Source organism: Vipera berus, assembly GCF_964194415.1.
Source record: "Vipera berus genome assembly, chromosome: 12".
Taxonomy (NCBI): domain Eukaryota; kingdom Metazoa; phylum Chordata; class Lepidosauria; order Squamata; family Viperidae; genus Vipera; species Vipera berus.
Genome location: NC_138215.1, coordinates 4,329,250 through 4,346,583, shown reverse-complemented (window position 1 = coordinate 4,346,583; position 17,334 = coordinate 4,329,250). Strand labels below are relative to the sequence as shown.

General features: G+C 56.4%; 2 protein-coding genes across 3 annotated transcripts; both read right to left on the bottom strand.

The window, feature by feature from the left end:
• Nucleotides 1-203: 203 nt before the first annotated feature.
• Nucleotides 204-3,046, bottom strand: RCCD1 (RCC1 domain containing 1; the record flags this gene model as incomplete). Its single annotated transcript, XM_081337009.1, has 6 exons — nucleotides 204-1,057; nucleotides 1,136-1,165; nucleotides 1,498-1,788; nucleotides 1,871-1,992; nucleotides 2,077-2,230; nucleotides 2,326-3,046. The coding sequence occupies 6 exons, from the start codon at nucleotides 3,044-3,046 to the stop codon at nucleotides 903-905; spliced, it is 1,473 nt and encodes a 490-aa protein (XP_081193135.1). The 3' UTR covers nucleotides 204-902.
• Nucleotides 3,047-3,250: 204 nt separating this feature from the next.
• UNC45A (unc-45 myosin chaperone A) lies at nucleotides 3,251-13,533 on the bottom strand. 2 transcript variants are annotated; one of them, XM_081337279.1, is made up of 19 exons: nucleotides 13,337-13,533; nucleotides 13,203-13,239; nucleotides 12,941-13,116; nucleotides 12,730-12,822; nucleotides 11,935-12,102; nucleotides 11,233-11,401; nucleotides 9,176-9,346; nucleotides 8,927-9,098; nucleotides 8,361-8,661; nucleotides 8,099-8,193; nucleotides 7,605-7,746; nucleotides 6,149-6,289; nucleotides 5,865-5,992; nucleotides 4,965-5,031; nucleotides 4,760-4,873; nucleotides 4,536-4,651; nucleotides 4,331-4,448; nucleotides 4,095-4,250; nucleotides 3,251-3,847 (listed from the first exon to the last, which is right to left on the bottom strand). In XM_081337279.1, exons 1-19 carry the CDS (start codon nucleotides 13,520-13,522, stop codon nucleotides 3,584-3,586), a joined length of 2,814 nt encoding a protein of 937 aa, XP_081193405.1. In that variant the 5' UTR covers nucleotides 13,523-13,533; the 3' UTR covers nucleotides 3,251-3,583. The 2 variants fall into 2 exon arrangements, with proteins under 2 accessions (XP_081193405.1, XP_081193404.1); XM_081337278.1 differs by having other exon boundaries at nucleotides 4,536-4,873.
• Between the last annotated feature and the right edge of the window lie 3,801 nt (nucleotides 13,534-17,334).

The window sequence follows — 17,334 nt, the reverse complement described above, 5'->3', positions numbered from 1 at the left end:
ATGGGGGTGGGGAGCAGGGAGCGGTTTGCCCCTCTCCTTTCCTTGGGCAACTGAAGTGGATGGTCCACCCAGGTCCTGCTCATCAGCAGGTGGCCTTCTGCTCACCTTAGCCACAGGAAGGGGAGAAACTACGGGGAATCCTCTGGGGTGCACTGTCAACTGTCCAGTTGGCATTTGCAGAAAAAGAAACTCCTGGGACACGGTTTTACCAAGAATATAATACTTTACTGAAAATTTACATTGGCACAGAAGAAGCGAAACCAGCTCTGATTTTTCCACAAGAAAGCTTACTTAAATAGATTCCCTCGTCCCCCACTCCTCACCCACTGGGTATTCACATTGTCCAATAGTAATACTACTTCTTGTTCTGGGAAAGGTCCACTTCTCCATCCAGCACTTGTGTTAGTGATGTGGGTGTTCTTGCAGGCTCTCAAAGACACCTCGGGTGCCTAGATACCATCCCTCCCACCTTTGCATTCTATTCCCCAATCTCTCCTCTGCCTTTGGTCAAGCTATGAGAGGGGGAGAAAATGCAGGTGAATCAGTCCTGACATGCACAACCTCCCTCTTCACTGACTGGCCCATCTTATGGCTGGGCTAAGAGGCTGGCATTCCTGGCACTTCGACTGTCCATTTAACGATCATGGTTTCTTTAAATGTCTTGACTTTGCTCTGCACAAATTAAGATAAATTTTATTCTGCATTTAATGTTGTGCTTCTGATATGTAAACATGGCTCCCTTAAGAAACATCTGGGCTGCTCACCTCGGAGGAAGCCTGAGGCGGCCACTGACAACCACCCCCTCCCCAATTCTCGCTCACGGGACGGACGTCTTAGGACGATGGAACCTCCTCTGCGAAGGAGCTCTGCCTCCAAAGACACGCGTGGCAGGCGTGGCATATTCAGGGCCCACCCTCAGCTGCCTCGGCTTGGACAAATGTGGTCCACGGGCCACAGACCACATCCTGCACTCTGAGACTCCTCTCCACGAAGTAGCAAACTCTCCTTGGCTGGTCAGAGGTGGCCGCATCCTGGTGCCCCAACTGGCCATATTTCCCTAGTAGGGACGAAAGCAACCGTTGGCCCCACAAAGCCCGGGGCCACAGACCTCCAGCCCCACAAGCGCTTTACCTACCCCAGCCCCAGGTGTAGAGGTGTCCGGTGCCTGAAATGGAAACGAGCAGGGTTAAGGCAGGGGTCGGCAACCTTGGCTCTTTTATGACTCGTGGACTTCAACTCCCAGAATTCCCGAGCCAGCTAAGCTGGCTCGGGAATTCTGGGAGTTGAAGTCCGCGAGTCATAAAAGAGCCAAGGTTGCCGACCCTTGGGTTAAGGGATGCAATGGGGGGGGCAGGGAGAGGTTGAAGAAAGCCTGCAAGTTGTGAGCCGCTGCCCGACCATCTTCCCTGCTTTGTGGGGGACGGAACCCGCGACCCCTTCGCCCTCGCCGGCCGCTGCCTGCCCGCCTTCCTTCCCACTCCGGGAAGGACCCCTTACCCGTCACGGCGGCCGTGTGTCGGGACCCGCAGCTGACCCGCCGCAACTCGGCCTCCTCGGGCAAGTCCAGCAGGGCGGGGAAGGGCTGCACGGAGACGAAGGGCGCTGCCTCGTCCGCAGCCTCCGGCCCGTCGCTGCCCGGGGAGATGCTGTGCTGGCCAAGGGGGCGATTCCGCGGGGCCGCCTCGGCCTCCTGGCTGGCTGCTGCTGCTCCGCTCCCGGCGGACATTTTGCAGGGCAGCCCGAGCTGTCCGGCCTCGTTCCAGCCCCACAAATACAGATCGCCCGCATCTGGGGGAGGGGAGGAGGGGTGAGTCGCCGTCGCGGAGGGGTCTCTCGCCCTCGCCCGCCCGGGAGGGGCCGCCCCGCTCACCGCTGACGGCCGCCGAGTGCCAGCCGCCCGCCGCCGCCTCCGCCACGGCCAAGCCCTGCAGCGCCTCCACCGCCCGCGGCTCCCGCACGCTCTCCAGGTCGCCGTGCCCGAGCTGCCCGTGCCTGCCGGAGAGGGAAGGGCGCTCGGTCCCGCTCCGTCTGCGGCGCCCCGTCCGAACACCCGCCTGCCCGCCCGCCCGGGCTCACCTGCCGCCGCCCCAGGAGAAGAGCGTCCCGCCGGCGGCCAGCAGCAGCGCGTGCTCCAGGCCCAGCAGCAGCCGGCGCGCCGGGAGGGCGGCGGGCAGCGCGGTGAAGAAGGGCGGCCGGGGGGCCACGTAGCCGCCGGGCACCAGCGGCAGCTCTGCGGGGAGGGGGGGGGGAGAAGGGCGGGTCAGCGCGGAGGGGTCGAGGGCGCGGCCGGCCCCCTCCTCCCGCCCGCCCGCCGCCGCCGCCCACCTGCCGCCGCCGCCTCCTCGGCCCGCAGCTCCCGCCGCCAAAGCGGCCGCCCGTCCAGGAGGGCGTCGGTCCCCGCGGCGGCGGCGGGCCAGGCTTCCAGCGCGTCCTCCCGCAGCAGCAGCAGGTGCGTCTCGGAGGGCAGCGCGTCCAGGCAGTCCCGCGGCAGCGCCGCCGCCACCGCGCCCTGCAGCCGCACCCGGCCCGCCCCGGCCCCGCCGCCCGCCGCCGCCACCACCGCCGCGAAGCTCCAGCTGGGCCTCACGCGGCGCACCGGCCCCTCCGCCGACAGCGGCTCCGGGCCGCCCTCGGCCCCCCAGCGGAAGCCGAAGCAGAACCAGCCGCTCCCCGCGCCCGCTCCGGGCCCGGCCGCCCTTCCTCCGGCAGGCATCGGCTCGGCGGGCGGGCGCTTCTTCGCTGGGAGGCCGCGAGGAGCCGCCCGGAATCGGCAGCCTCCGCCCCGGCTGAGCCGAACGGCCCGGATCGCTGCCTCCCCCGCCCCGCAGCCCGGCGGGCAAGTGACGGTCGCTGCCGCCGCCGCCGCCCCGCGGAGAATGGCGGGCAGGCCCGGAAGCCGCGGGGTGGGGCCTGCGCGCTCGGCCGGCGTCTTCTCGGCCTTTTGAAGAGGCGCCACCGGCCCCCAGGCAGGGTGCGAGTTTATTGATTGATTGATTTGATTTATATACCGCTCCTTCTCCTGAGTTGGGGATCCGAGCGGCTCCATGGGAGGGAAGTGCGATTTCCCCCTTAGAGGCAGCGTCTTTTTTATTTATTTTTGGGACTTATATGCCGCCCTATCTCCCGAAGGACTCAGGGCGGCTAACAATAAAAGACAATAATACATTTTAAAAAAAAATCCTCTCCTGGGACCACATGGAGCTCCTTTACAAATGCTGCCCTTTCAAACACAATGTACCAGACAAGGGAAGAGGTTTCTTTTGTTTTTATTTATGCAACATGTCCCATTATTCCCTGCAGGGCTGTCTCCCAGAGTGTACAAAACGCGGAAAGTGCAAGAGAGAAGAACGGTTGTGTAGCAGCAAAGAGAAGGGCTGAGGCTCCGCAGGGGGAGCGCAGGCTGAAGGAACAGCCCAGGCAAAGGATTTCCTGGGGAAGGGGGAACTGCTCCAGCCCCCTCCCCCCCAAGAGCTCCTGCTTTGCCAGGCCCCAGCAGTCAGTAGTGCCCCACCAGGCCCAGCCCAATGCGTGTGGCGAGGCGCAGCAGAGGTGCTTCCGAGAGGGCGCGCACGGCACGAGGGCCTCACTCCCTGACAGCAGCGTTGGGCTTAATCAAGCCGTAAGAGACGGCCTGAGCCAGGCACTCCTGGGCCACCTGGGCCACCTGGGGCTTGTCCTCCGCCCTGGTCGCCACGGACAAGATCTCCAGCATCTCACTCTCCATCAGCTTGGCGGCCACCTCCCGGTCGGCTGCCATCATGTTTCTCACCACTGCCACACCACGGTGCTGAAGCTCTGTGCAGGGGCTGAGCAGCAGAGACTGCAGGATTTCCAGCCAATCCGTGGTCTGGGGAGAAGCACCAAGAGGCATGTGGCAGGCATGCCCGACCCTGCCCTTGCCACCCGCCGGATGCCCCACCAGGCAACAACCCTGCTTCCAGAGCTGGCAGCGTCCCTTGGAAAGCAGGCCTGGGGCAGAGGGATCGCGCCCCTAACCCTACCCAGCCTCTCACAGCAAGGCACACCCCTCAGGTGTAGGTGTAGGTGCCCGTGCGTTTCTGCAAGGCGGGGGGGGCTGTCTCAAGCAAACTTACCAGTTGGGAAATCTGCACACCGATCTGTGGCAGCAGCGAGGTCAAGACTGCCAATGTCCCAGAAGCTGCCCGACGAAGCCTCTCATCTTCCTCCCCACAGTACAAAACCAGCAGTTTCAGACGATCGCTGCCTTTGGCCAGAAACAGCTCCGCCACCTGTACGAAAGATGAGCGGCTGTCAGGCCTGAGGGGCCGCTGCCCGGCCACCCACCGCCAGCCTGCTTCTAGTTGCTCACCTGGGGGCTCAGGGCCAGGTTGCACATGCACTCCGTGGCTGCCAGACGAATCATCTCGTGCTCCTCAAACATGTAGCCTTCAATCATGGGCACGGCCTTTTCCTTCACAATCTTCTGCCTGCAGGAGGCACGGGGAGAAGTAGCCACAAAAGCCATGACCAGATCCCAAAGGATCCCACCCACCCCAAACCCAAACGGGCCTCACCTGAGCCTCTCACTGGTCCCAGCCAGGTTGGTGAGCGCCATCAGCCCCTCAAAATTCTGCAGGCCGGAACGAGTCAGGTGCAGGAGGCTGACCAGGGGCCGAACCACCTCGCAGACCTGCGGAAGAAAAATGGCCAGCTCAGCCAGGAGCCCTGCCCTGCTCACGGGAGAGGAGGACTCGGGGACAGCTGCCTCCCAGGCCCACCGGTGCTCGCCGGCACAGACCCGCTCTCCAGGAAAGGCCATCTCCGGAGCCGTCGTGATGGCGATCTTGGCCAGAGCCTGCGCGGCCTTGCTTTGCCCCACTTCAGTCCCCTCAAGAGCCAGAGGGATGAGCGCCTGTTGGGTGACAGGGAAGGGGGAAAGAGACTGGTCAGCCCGAGGCCCTCGTTGGGAAAAGCAAGAGAAGGAAGGGGGAGGGGATACTGACCTTCCCTCCTCCAGCAGCTACCACAGCCCCACGGTTCTCCGGGTTATCCACTACGGCCAGAAAAACCCTGTATGTAGCACAGCAAAACATGCGAGCGGGGTGTGTGTCAGAGCCAGGTTCAAGCGCATACCCTCCCAGCAGTAGAGAGAGGCAAACGAATAGGAGCCCTTGTCTCCACCCTGCCCTGTTAAGGCACAGTCCGAATCACTGGGCTAAGACACACAGGATCCAGAAACCCTGGAGAGCAACTTCAGGCGGAGGTGACGTGGCCTCCTCTGGGATGCAGGACTGTAAGCTTAAATGCCGTTTTCCAACATTTGGGACTCTTTAGTTTAACTGAGGAGCCTGGAGGGGCCAAAAAACAGCAACTGCAGAGAGTTGTATTTTTCATCCCTAGAGTCTCTTGTTGGGGCCTGACGCACACACACACACACACACACAAAACGAAGACCATTCAACTAATGTTTTCCTGTCTCGGGAATCATAATGCTAGTTTTCTCCAATAAGCCGCAGGGAGAAAAAGATGCTTCAGACCCTTTTCCTGGAAGGACTATGGAGGTGCATAGAGCCCGTGGACTGCTGATTTTTCAAGTGTCTCCTGCAGCGCTTTCCCCTCCCTTCCTTTGTCCAAGTATGCATCTTAGAGGAACCACTGCCAGGCAAGGTCAGCAGCCAAACGGGAAGCTGTCTCTCTCAGGCATGTTCAATCAAGGGAGCGTTAACCAATGTCTCTCGAGCTGTAAGTCACCTTTGCCCTACCGCAGGAGAGCTGAGCGCCCAGCTGTCCCCCCCCCCCGAGACTCATGCCATACACTGAGCAACTCCTCCCTGCTGCCAGCCCCATCTGACTGCTCCAGGTTTATTCGCCTCTGGACCCCAGGCCAAGCCGCGGAGCCTCACCTGGAAATCAGCTCCCGACAGGCAGGGCTTAAAGAAGGGCTCTCGTTCTTGACCATGCAAACAAGTGCCGAAACCACACCAGCCGCCAAGAGCTTCTGCACACGCCTGTGGACGAACTCTGGCTTATCCTAGAAGAGGAGGCGAGTGAAGCCACACAGCCGGGGGAGCCCTTTGCGGGAACCTTCATTGCACCTCTGCCTCCCCCCCCTAAGATGCCCGGCCCCTTCCCTCCCGCAGGGCTTTCGCCTCCGCTCTTCATCTCCCCGGGCGTCTGTCCTTCTCACCTTCGGGTGCTTCTCCGGGATGTGCTGCTTAGCGTATTTAGCGAGCTCCACCATCTGTGGGTCAGGTTCCTCAAAGTCATAGCTGCTGGTACAGTTGACCAGCGTCGAGGCCACTGCAAATACGCAGCTCCGATTCTCTGACTAGGATAGAAGCAAGGAGAAGAGAGGGGAGGTTTGTTCGGCAGCCCTTTGAGTTCACCAATCAGCATCTGTCCCACTTGCAGATATCCTGGAATTCTGGAGTTGGATAAACGATCCGCTTGAGGCAGAGTGTTCCAAGAATCAAAACCTGAGCATCCCTGGAGACAGCTGTCTTCCTCCACTGGACAGAAACAGCCCGTCTCCCTCGGGGTGATTGGGTCAACTGTCACACTTGTCTTATCATTAGGACAGATCTTCCAACATTCAAGCAGAATCTGTCTTCCCCCTGAACCACCAATCAATGTGCTGCACAACAATCTTTTCTTCAAAGTGCTATTCTTTTATTGCAGACAAGTGTGCAATGCAGCCATTCCGGATACTGACATGGCACTTTTTCAAGCACGGGGGCAGATCCAGATTTGAGCACCGACTCCACCCAACCTGAAGCACATTCTCACATGCAGCAAGAAAAAAACAGGACAAAGTGGGAAGTAGACGCTGCAACAAACCCAGACGCCTACATCTAGACCAAGAGCCTCATCACAGGCCCAACGAGAACACACAGCATCACATGTTGCTCCTCCAATGTGAGACATGCCATCATTTGCTAGGAATGCCCCTCTGGATTCTTCATACAACCAAGAGGACAACTCTGCAGAAAAGCGTCAATGGACATGTTTGACATCAGGACTAAGTAACATCAGAGCCTTTCAACTTTCCAGGAACCTCCATAGCAGATTTCAAAGTGACTCTTTTAGAAAAGCAGGACCGCCAAGTGCGGAAAAGGGCTTCAGACAATCTCAGAAGGTTTCAACAAATACAATGGGGTTTTAAACAACTGAGGAGGCACTCACTCGGTCTCAGATGTCATTTCCACCTGTCAGACCAACCATCTTCGTCTTACCATTCCCCCCCCCGCACTTCGCTCCAATTTAACCTCACACCAGTGCAGCTACTCTGTGCATCTGATGAAGTGAACTGTAACTCGTAAAAGCTTATGTCTTTCCAAAAGTTGTTGATCAGAAAAGATGCAGTTTTTGCCATCGCAGACTAGCACAGCTCTCCATGCCAAGAGGTGGGAACCCTGTTGACTTTGCTTGTAAAAGTCAGCAAAAGGTCACAAATAGCAGCCATGTGACCACAGGATGCTGTGGTGTCTGGACCTCCAAGGACCATTTGCAAGTCGCATTCATTCAGACCCAACACAAACCTGACCAGTTGCTGAATGAGTGGTTAAGCAAGGACCACCCATATTAGAATATGGCTGATGGGATAGTTTCCTCTCCATCTTGTTCAACTCCCAAAGAAGCTCTACCTGGGCCAGCTGGAACAGAGCCTGCAGAGCTGCGTGGTCCTCCATAAGTTCTTCCTTGACATCTGCGTCCAAGGTAAGGAATGCCAAGCCTTCTGCTGCCCAATGGCGGGTGCCAGCATCAAGAGTCTCGTTGCACAACCATCTGGATGTGGGACAAGGGGACACCAAGGCAGGGAGCATTAGAATTTCACTCTAACCATTAGTAAAAAGAGCTCAGACGTGCAAAGTCGACAGCAATCATGAAATACCAGATCCAGACCATATTGCAACCACATCAGATCTGTTCGGGCTGTTAGCTACTATTCAGAGCATGCATAAAACATGTCACCCCTGGATCACACTCACCCCTGGATATCCAGCACGTTTACAAATGGGAAAGCAGCAAGCAATGCTTAATGCCTTCTCCCCAAAAGGGTACCGGACCAGGTGGAACTGAAGGTGCGAGAGTCTTTAGGGTGGAGCACCTCTCACAGCCAAGGAAGGGCCACACTCACTTGCAGCACTGCTTGGCCAGTTTCAAGGTGGAGCCTTCGGCAAACTGTTTCATGCTGAAGTCTGTGCCCCCTGCCGAACCCAATTTACAAAGGCCCTGAAAACACAGGCAACAATCCATCGCACAACTGGCACTGGGCAGGTGTCACTTACCAAAGGCCTTGTCCCAAACAAGCAAGGGAGAGAAAGGAGTTGCATCTGAACAAGCCCCCTCCCTCCCTCCCTGTCACCCAGCCTAATCCAGAACAAGCTGCACCTACTCACCACCAGAGCCCGGATGCGAATGCTGTCACGCACGCTGTGCTTGTAAATCTCCTTGAGCAGCGTCACACCGTTTGCAGTGATGAAGGAGGCACGTTTGGCCTTGTCAGCTGCGTGGATCAGGGCCTCCACAGCCACAAGTTGGTGAGCCACCTGGGATGAGGCACACAATGCCAGAATGTTCTCCATGATGCCATTCAGCTCCAGCACCTGGTTCCCAGCCTCCGAAGGGCCTTGCAAGAGACAGCTCACTGTCTGGATGGCCCTGAGTTTCCCAGGCATGCCATGGTCCTGGAACAAACCCCTGGAAAGGGAGAGCACGCACCGGTATCAGCAAAGAGACTAAACGCGAAACTACTATGTGAATATTGAATGTATATTATAGGAAGAAACCAACAACTGAAGCAGCTCCTACCTCTCTCACTCGTGAGGCCTCTGCCATGAAACACTCACCAACAGAAGCTGGCAAAGCCAAGAGAGACAACCAGCCCAACATTCATTGCTAAGAGGCGACAGTGTCAAACAGCAGCTCTCTCCAAAGGGCTGCATTTACAGACTTGCAGACCTACCGGACGTATTCCTCACAGAGGCGATGGAAATTCTCTCTCTCGCCATCACACTTCAAGTCGTCATAAAGCTTGCTCAGCAGCACGGCCACTGTCATGGGGGTGTTCTCTGTCACAGGCAGGCCTCCAGGACTGTGGGGTACTGTGCTCCCGACCTCCAGGATCTCTTTGAGACCTGCAAAGAACCGTGGCTGACTAAAACGGAGGAGGAGCCAAGAATAGAAAAGTTGCTGCCCGGAGAGTCGTGCTCACCATGATCAATGACCCAAAGGGTCAAAGAGTTGTTGGAGGCCTGCAGCGACTTTGGGGCTATTGCGCTGATCAGCAGGTTGAGGATGCTGTCGCGACCGTAGCAAGAGATGCCTGCTCGAGTGAGAGCCTCCAACAGCCATCTAAGGAGCAGTTTCAGCTCTCTGGTTGAGTCTGCAGCAAGAAGCACCAGTTAGAGGGGTAAACGACACCCCCACTGATACTTGTCAGCTATCGCCACTTATAGCACACAAGTGAGCAAAGGCATAACTTGACTTAGCATCACATTGTTCTCCTGCAAAACGTCTAAGATGCTTTATCCAAGCTGAATGTGAATAAAAACATAAATATGAGATGTCTAAAAGCACAATAATGATTAGAAACACACACACACACCCAGGTACATGCAGCAAAAATTGAACAGGCAGGCCAGGCTGTATTAATGTTGCAAAGCTGGGAAATATGCAACTTAGATTTCTGGCCCTTCCTGGTATGAGAGTCTTGATCTAGAGCAGACATCTCAAACTCGCAACGTCACGTGATGTTGCGTGATGTATCGGGACTGTTTTGCCATTGACGGCAATGGGGTGGGCATGGCTTCTGCGTGATGCGTCCAGCCCATGGGCCGGCAGTTTGACATCCCTGATCTAGAGCACCCTGTACAGGTAATCCCTGAGTTCGTGTTCACCTAGCGCCTGTTGGAAGTTACGTGATAAGTTCCCCCTAGTGTTTACGAGCAAGTCCTAAAATTACGAACTAGTTTCTTTGCCTTTGAGGAAGGAGAATCCATGGAAGCTCCTGGGTGCCGTAATATTGCGCCAGTTCAGGCAGTTCAGGCACTTTTGCAGAAAGTAGGTGCCTGAACTCTCGTGAAATCACAGAGCCTAGAAACTTTCATTCTCAGAGCAAAAAGTGTTTGCGGTGCTTGTTTCCTGCCCCTTCCCAACTCCTTTCTGCCACCACTGGAACACTTTTTGCCTGAACCGAGACCTGACAGAAACTGGAAGTGTTGTCTGTGTGCAAATGGGGTGCTTGGAAACTGAACGATTCGCTCCGTTTCCAATTGCCCCATTTGCACGCAGGCAAAACTTCCGGTCTCTGGGCGAAAAATGTATGAGCACCTATGAGACGCTTGGAAACAGCGATTCACTCCGTTTCCAAGCGCCCCACAGGCATTGAAACACTTTTCACCCGACACTGGAAAGTTGGTCTGTGTGCAAACAGGGCACCTGGAAACGGAGCAAATCGCTCTGTTTCCAAGTGCCCCATTTGCACACAGACGAAGCTTCCGGTCACCATCAGGCTTCTGTCAGGGTGACAACTGTTTGAGCGCCTATGGGGTGCTTGAAAACAGAGCGAGTTCCATTTCCTGAACATTTCCTAGACACCCCATAGGTGCTAACACACTTTTTGCTCAGACGGAGACTGGAAGCTTCGTCTGCGTACAAATGGGGTGGTTGGGAATGGAGCGAATCCCTCCTTTTCCAAGCATCCCATAGGCGCTCAAATACTCTTCGCCTGGACGGAGACCTGACAGTGACTGGAGGCTTCATCTGCAAAAGAGGATGGGTGCCTGAACTCATGCGAGGAGGCACCCAGGAGCTTCCATCGACTCTCCTCTCCCTCAAAGGCAAAGAAACAACGGCAAAGAGGAGACAGAGCTTTGCAAGGTGAGTCCGGTGCAGCAGGAATGGAGGGGGAAGCATGAGGTATCTTAGTGGGTCGGGGAGGCCTTGGGGGCCTGCTCCATCACTAGCCCCCCCCCAGCCTTCCCCACCCTGACATACCCAATGTGCACTTAACGAACCACGGATTCAAATAGCAAACGCGTGGGCGAAAAGCAGGGAGTGATCTCATTCAAGGTACGAGATTCACTTCTTCCAATCCTCAAGCTGCAAATGGGATGGGCAGGCTCCATTGCATTCGTAACTCGAGGACTACCTGTAATCCATCCAGACTTAAGACAGCATCATGAAAATGTGTCTCTGACCATCCTTCTCCTAAGCAGTACAGGCAGCGATGCGACCCCTACAACTTCAGAAAGGCAGCTGGAGACTCACCTGATGCCAAAACATTGTCTTTGTGCAGCACTTCTTTCTGCAGGCCCTGCCTGAGGGTCTCAAACATGACTTGCAACAGGTTATAGGCAGCCAGCGAAAGATGTTCATCCTCCCTCTCGAGCACAGCAAAGAGACGTTGAGGCCCCAGGTCTCTCAGAATCACCACTGTCTGTAAGAAAGTACCCAGCTTTGAGACAGCGGAAGGACCTATAGACCTGTTTTACCTATCATCTTCTTTGAGAACCAGCTGCTCCTCTGAAATTCAAGTCTAACTAGAATAGCTCTTGAGGAGGCAGGCACTGCTTCTCTAACTCCTAGAGAAGTAAAGTCTTGGGATCCAAGATCAGAGTTCAGCCACGCTGGTGTCCATTCCAATATGGCAAGGAATCACCAAGATTCTGTGAGCAACCCAAATCCAAAACTATTTCCCAGAACTGAGCTGCAGAATGACGTGATCATCTTGCTCTTTACCAAGCCCCTTTGCTAGGTCACAAAACCAGAGGCAAAAAGGAGTCTGGTTAGCACAGATGCTTTCACGAGTTCCTAGCTCTGTGCAGTAGGTGTTTCAGGAAAGACCCCCCCCCCCAATATGCTAATTATTTGGTTAGATACTCCAAGAGAAGGTTAAGTGCTGTTAGCAGTCAGGAGGTAAACCATGTGAGTCCCCAGCTCTGAAAAAAGTCATCTTGCAACAGCCCTTACTCGAGAACAGTGACCGCGGCAGAGGCCAGTGAAGGTCCGCAAGGCTGCTATCATCATATCCAAACGGCCTGTGTCCAACAGCTGCAGCAGTAAGCACACTCCATCATTCTGGAAAATTTTCTCGGCACCTGGCTCCTCTCGAGCCAGCACTATCAAGTTCTGAGCTGCCTGGTCAGAGAAAGAACAAGTGTTTTTAACTACCTGAACTTTCCCTGTTCATTTTGATTTATATTGCATTGGGAAATCCTGACCCATCAGATGCCACCTCTTGCTACACACCAGCAAGAGCAGACCTACCAGCCTAAGCCCCTATACTGGGCTTCACGCCCCACACACATAAATCCAATCCAGAGAAACCATTAACTAACAAAATTTAAAGTCTGGTACTATTTCAAACCAGGAAAGGCTGCTATAGATCCTTTGGGGGAGGGAGTGAAGGAAGATGGGGTTTGGGGTCAAGCCTCAAAACCTATGACCCATTATTGTGAGACTGCATGCTCACTTACCCACTGACTGCCCCTACCCCCTCTATACCCACAAGATTATTATTTCCATTTGTGGCACAATATTCAAGTGAAAGACCAGCTAAAGGGATGGAATATCTGCTAAGCTGCACGAACATGCTTGTACAATTCTGCACTGCTTCTACACTCTTCCCAGCCTACCTATCGCTTCAAACTGCAAACTTCTGAGACTGTCAGAACAAGAAGTTCATCAGGCTTCATGAGATGCAGCACACGTCGCCCATTCCATGGCCCAGGTGCATCCTAACCCCCCCCCTTTCTCGACCCATACCTTTTGCTTCTTGTCCTCATCCTTTTCCTCGTTGTTCAGCAGCAGCTTAAACATGGCTTCTACTTTTGAGTCAGTGCAGGTCATGACTTTCATCTGAGACCGAGAGGAAGAGACAGGCCAGCTCAGAGCCTTGCCTGGAAGAAGCCCAAGAGCGCCGGCCCATCCCCAAAGCCTCTCGGGACGGCGGGAGCGGAGGGAGCCCGGCGCCTACCTGCTCCTGGGCGCTGCTGCCGAGGTCGCGCAGAGCCTCCTGGAAGGCCTTGTTCTTGGGCTCCAAGCGCACACACCGCTGCAGGTCCGAGGCGGCCCGGTCGAGGCGGCCCAGGCCCCGGAGGGCCTGGCTGCGGCGGAAGAGGCTCTTCACGTCGTGCCCGTCCAGCTCCAGAGCTGCGCGAGACCAAAAGGGAGGCGTTTCGGTGGTGCCGGCGCCGCGGGGGGAGCGGGCGCGCGCGGGGGTGCAGCGGGCCGCTCACCTCGGGAGGCGTCCGCTTCGGCTTGCGCGTAGTCCTCCTGCGAAGGGAAGGCGGGAGACGGGAGACCGGGGAAGACGCGCCCCCACCCCACACACCCCACCGGCCCGGCCGCGCCCCCCGGCGCCCCGGCTCACCAGCTTCAGGTGGCAGGCGGCGCGGTTGCGGAAGAGCAGGGCGCGCTGGGAGGCCGCCTCGTCCCCGGCCTCGGGTGCGGCCAGGCCCAGCGCGCGCGCGTAGGCGGCCAGCGCCTCCGCGTAGCGGCCGGCCTGGAAATGCTCGTTGCCCTCCCGGCGCATCGCCGCCATCGCCGCGGCCGCCATGGCGCATCGAGTGGGCGTCAGGCGGACGCGACGGGCGGCGCTTCCGGGGGCGGGGCCTGCGCGGGGCACGTGACGGCGCTCCTTCCGGCGGCGCGGCGGCGGCGGCGGCAGAAGAAGTGCAGCAGGTCGGCGGCGGCCAGCGCCAGGAGGAGGCCGCCGTAGAGCCCCACGGCCAGCAGCGGCAGCAGCAGCAGCGGGCTCCTGCGGCGGGACGGAGCGGCGTCAAGCCCGGCGGGCGGGCGGGCCTCCCGACCCCCTCCCCGGCCCGCCCGCCCGCCCGGCCTCACCGGGGCCCCGCCGGGAGGGCGGCCGAGGCGTTGGCGCTGCGGGGACGGTCGGGCCGCGGGCAGCAGGACTTGAGGGCGCCGCTCCCGCCGGGCTGGCAGCAGTAGGCGTCGGCCGGGCCGTCGGACAGGCGCGGGCAGAAGAAGGCGGCGTGGAGGCGCCCGTCCGCGCCCGAGTAGCCCTCGCAGAGATGCGCGTCGGGGGCGGCGTCGCTCAGCTCGGACGAGCCCCGGCGAGAAGCTGCGAGCGGCGCCTGGAAGGAGCCGGCGCCTGGCCGGAGGAAGGCCGGCGGCAGCAGCAGCAGCAGCAGCAGCAACCGGAGCAGCATCTTCCCCGCGGCGCCCAGGCGGAGGCAGCCCGGACTGGAGGGGAAGGCAGCGAAACCGCGCTCACCGACCTGCTGCCACATCCATTAGCAGGCGCCTCCCCTGCCATTAGGCCCTGCTGCTTTTAGCCCCGGCCTAAGTGGGGACTCTGCCAGGCTGGCGGCGGGGAAGATCCATTAGGGAAAGGATTCTGCTAATGGGGGTCCTGAACTGGCCTGGCTGCTCCAGAGGTTTGGAGAAAGACGAATGAATGCGATGCCATTTGATGAAGGTCCTGGCTCACGTAGCAGGCCTTTTCCAAAGCCGGTCTGGACTGGGCAAAGCCGGCCTCCTACGTGCCTCAGCATCTGTTGTAAGACTGCCAGGGGAGATGGGATTTCAAAACAGCAGGAATCATAAAGCTGGAAGGGGACGCTTTTGTATCCTTCCCCCAGGAAGGAAACATGCAGACACCCGAAGAAGAGAGTTTCTCCAATGTTCCCGTGTTAAGAAATAACGTAGCTCAGACATCCTCGGAGGGGGGGAAAAAGGCATGGATTGGAGGAACAGAGTCATCAATTTGTAGACAATTTCTTAAGGGAAGTGAGTTGTCTTACTGGTGCAAAGACTAAAGATGTGACAGGCTGGCTATAATACTCAAGCCCACCTATAATTAGCCCCATTTGGGGACAAATGATATAATTAAGAGCCTGAAATCAATTTCAAAGGACTATGCTTGATGGTGGTATTGGCTTTCTACATCGTGGATTAGGGTGTAGAAAGCGCTACACTGGAGCCTACAGGAAGGACTTCAGGCAAGCTGCACCTCACAATGACTCTGGTGTACTTGGGAAAAACTGGCTCAGTATGCCCGAAGGGCTTTGAAGTAAAACTACAGGGGGAAGGAGACAAAATTATAGGACTAAACACAAAGCACGAAGCCCTACACAGCTACACAGTGAGAAAGTGGGTAGTGAAGAAGCATACAGTTAGATTGGAAAATATAGGAAGCAAGTCCAGTGCCAACAATAAAGGCTCAAATGCCTCCATATAAATGCTCAAAGTAAAGGGAACAAACAGAGCTTCAAGTCCTAATATAGGAGAGGGCAAATAACATATTGTAGCTATTACTGAAACTTGGTAGGACAAAACCCATGATTGGAACACACAACTGGAAGGATATAAATTCAAAAGAAATCTAACGAAGGGGGTTGCATTGTATGTAAGGAAATACTACCCTATACAACACTAGGGATGAAAACCTTGGAAGTATTTGGCTAAATATTAGAGGAAAAATAAATGACATAACCATAGGTGTAAACATACCACACAACCAAGAAGAGGAAGTAGATGAACTCTTTGCTAGTTTACTTGTGTGCAGGAAATATGCCACAGTACACTGGGAAACTGCAGATTCCTGACGTGCCTAGATGACAACTTTGTCAAAAAAAGGTAGAGGAGGGAACTAGAGGCACAATCCTTACTAAAAGTTTAGTTAGTTTTAGTTAGTTTAGTTTTATTTGATTTGTATACCGCCCTTCTCCCTAGGGACTCAGGGCGGTTCACAGGGCATATATAAATAACAATACAATACAATACAAAAGTTAAAAAAAAAAAGATTAAATCAATGCCCAGTTAAAAACAGTAATACAATTCTAAAACAACAATTTAAAACCCAAATCCCCCGTCAGGCCAGACCAGCTAATTCAAATAAATGGGTCTTCAGGCCACGACGGAAAGTTCGGAGGTCTGATGCCATCCGGAGCTCCACCGGCAGTTGGTTCCACAAAGCCAGGGCACCCACAGAGAAGGCTCTCCCCCTGGGGGCCGCCAGTCGGCATTCCCTGACCGGAGGCACCCTGAGGAGGCCCTCTCTGTGGGAACGCACAGGGCGGAGGGGAGTTGACGCCGGCAGCAGGTGGTCCCCGAGGTAACCCGGACCCATGCCATGTAAGGACTTAAAGATCATAACCAAGACCTTGAACCTCACCGGGAAGACAACTGGTAGCCAATGCAGCTCGCGGAGCAAAGGTGTAACATGGGAGTACCGGGAAACTCCCAAGACAACTCTCGCGGCCGCATTCTGTACCAGTTGGAGCCTCATGGGAAGCCTCAAGGGAAGCCCCATGTAGAGAGCATTACAGTAGTCAAGGCGAGAGGTCACGAGCGCATGAGTGACCGTGCACAGGGCATCCCGGTCCAGATAGGGCCGCAACTGGCGCACCAGGCGAACCTGGGCGAAAGCCCCCCTAGTCACGGCCACTATATGATCTTCCAGGGTAAGCCGTGAATCTAGGAGGACTCCCAAGTTGCGAGCCCTATCCACGGGGGGTAAGAGCTCACCCCCCATAGAAAGAGATGGAACGTTTTGAATGTCCTGGGATGCCGGAATGCACAGCCACTCAGTCTTGTCAGGGTTGAGTTGAAGTCTGTTCCTCCCCATCCAGACCCGAACCGCCTCCAGGCAACGGGACATCACAGCGAGGGCATCACTGGGGTGGTTTGGGGTCGAAAAGAAAAGTTGGGTATCATCGGCATATTGATGATACCCAACTCCAAAACCACGAATGATCTCACCCAGCGGTTTCATATAGATGTTGAACAGGAGAGGCGAGAGAACCGACCCCTGAGGAACTCCACAAACGAGAGACCTAGGGGCCGATCTCTGCCCCCCTGCCAACACCGACTGCGAGCGTCCCAGGAGATAGGAGGAGAACCACTGAAGAACTGTGCCTCCCACTCCCAATCCCCTAAGACGCCGCAGCAAGATACCATGGTCGATGGTATCGAAAGCCGCCGAGAGGTCTAATAGGACTAGGACAGAGGAATATCCCCTGTCCCGAGCCCTCCAGAGATCATTCACCAGAGCGACCAATGCCGTCTCCGTGCTGTACCCGGGCCTGAAACCCGATTGGTAGGGGTCCAGATAATCCGCTTCATCCAGGACCAGAGGGAGCTGATGCGCCACCACACTCTCAACAACCTTCGCAAGAAAGCGAAGGTTGGAGACTGGACGAAAGTTGTTCAAAACAGCCGAGTCCAAGGCAGGCTTCTTGAGGAGAGGTCTCACCACCGCCTCCTTCAAGACGGTGGGGAAATAGCCCTCACTCAAGGAAGCAGATATAACCGCCTGGAGCCAGCCTCGTGTCCTCTCCCTAGCTGCATAAACCAGCCAGGAAGGGCACGGGTCCAACAAACATGTGGAGGAGCTCAGCCTCCCCA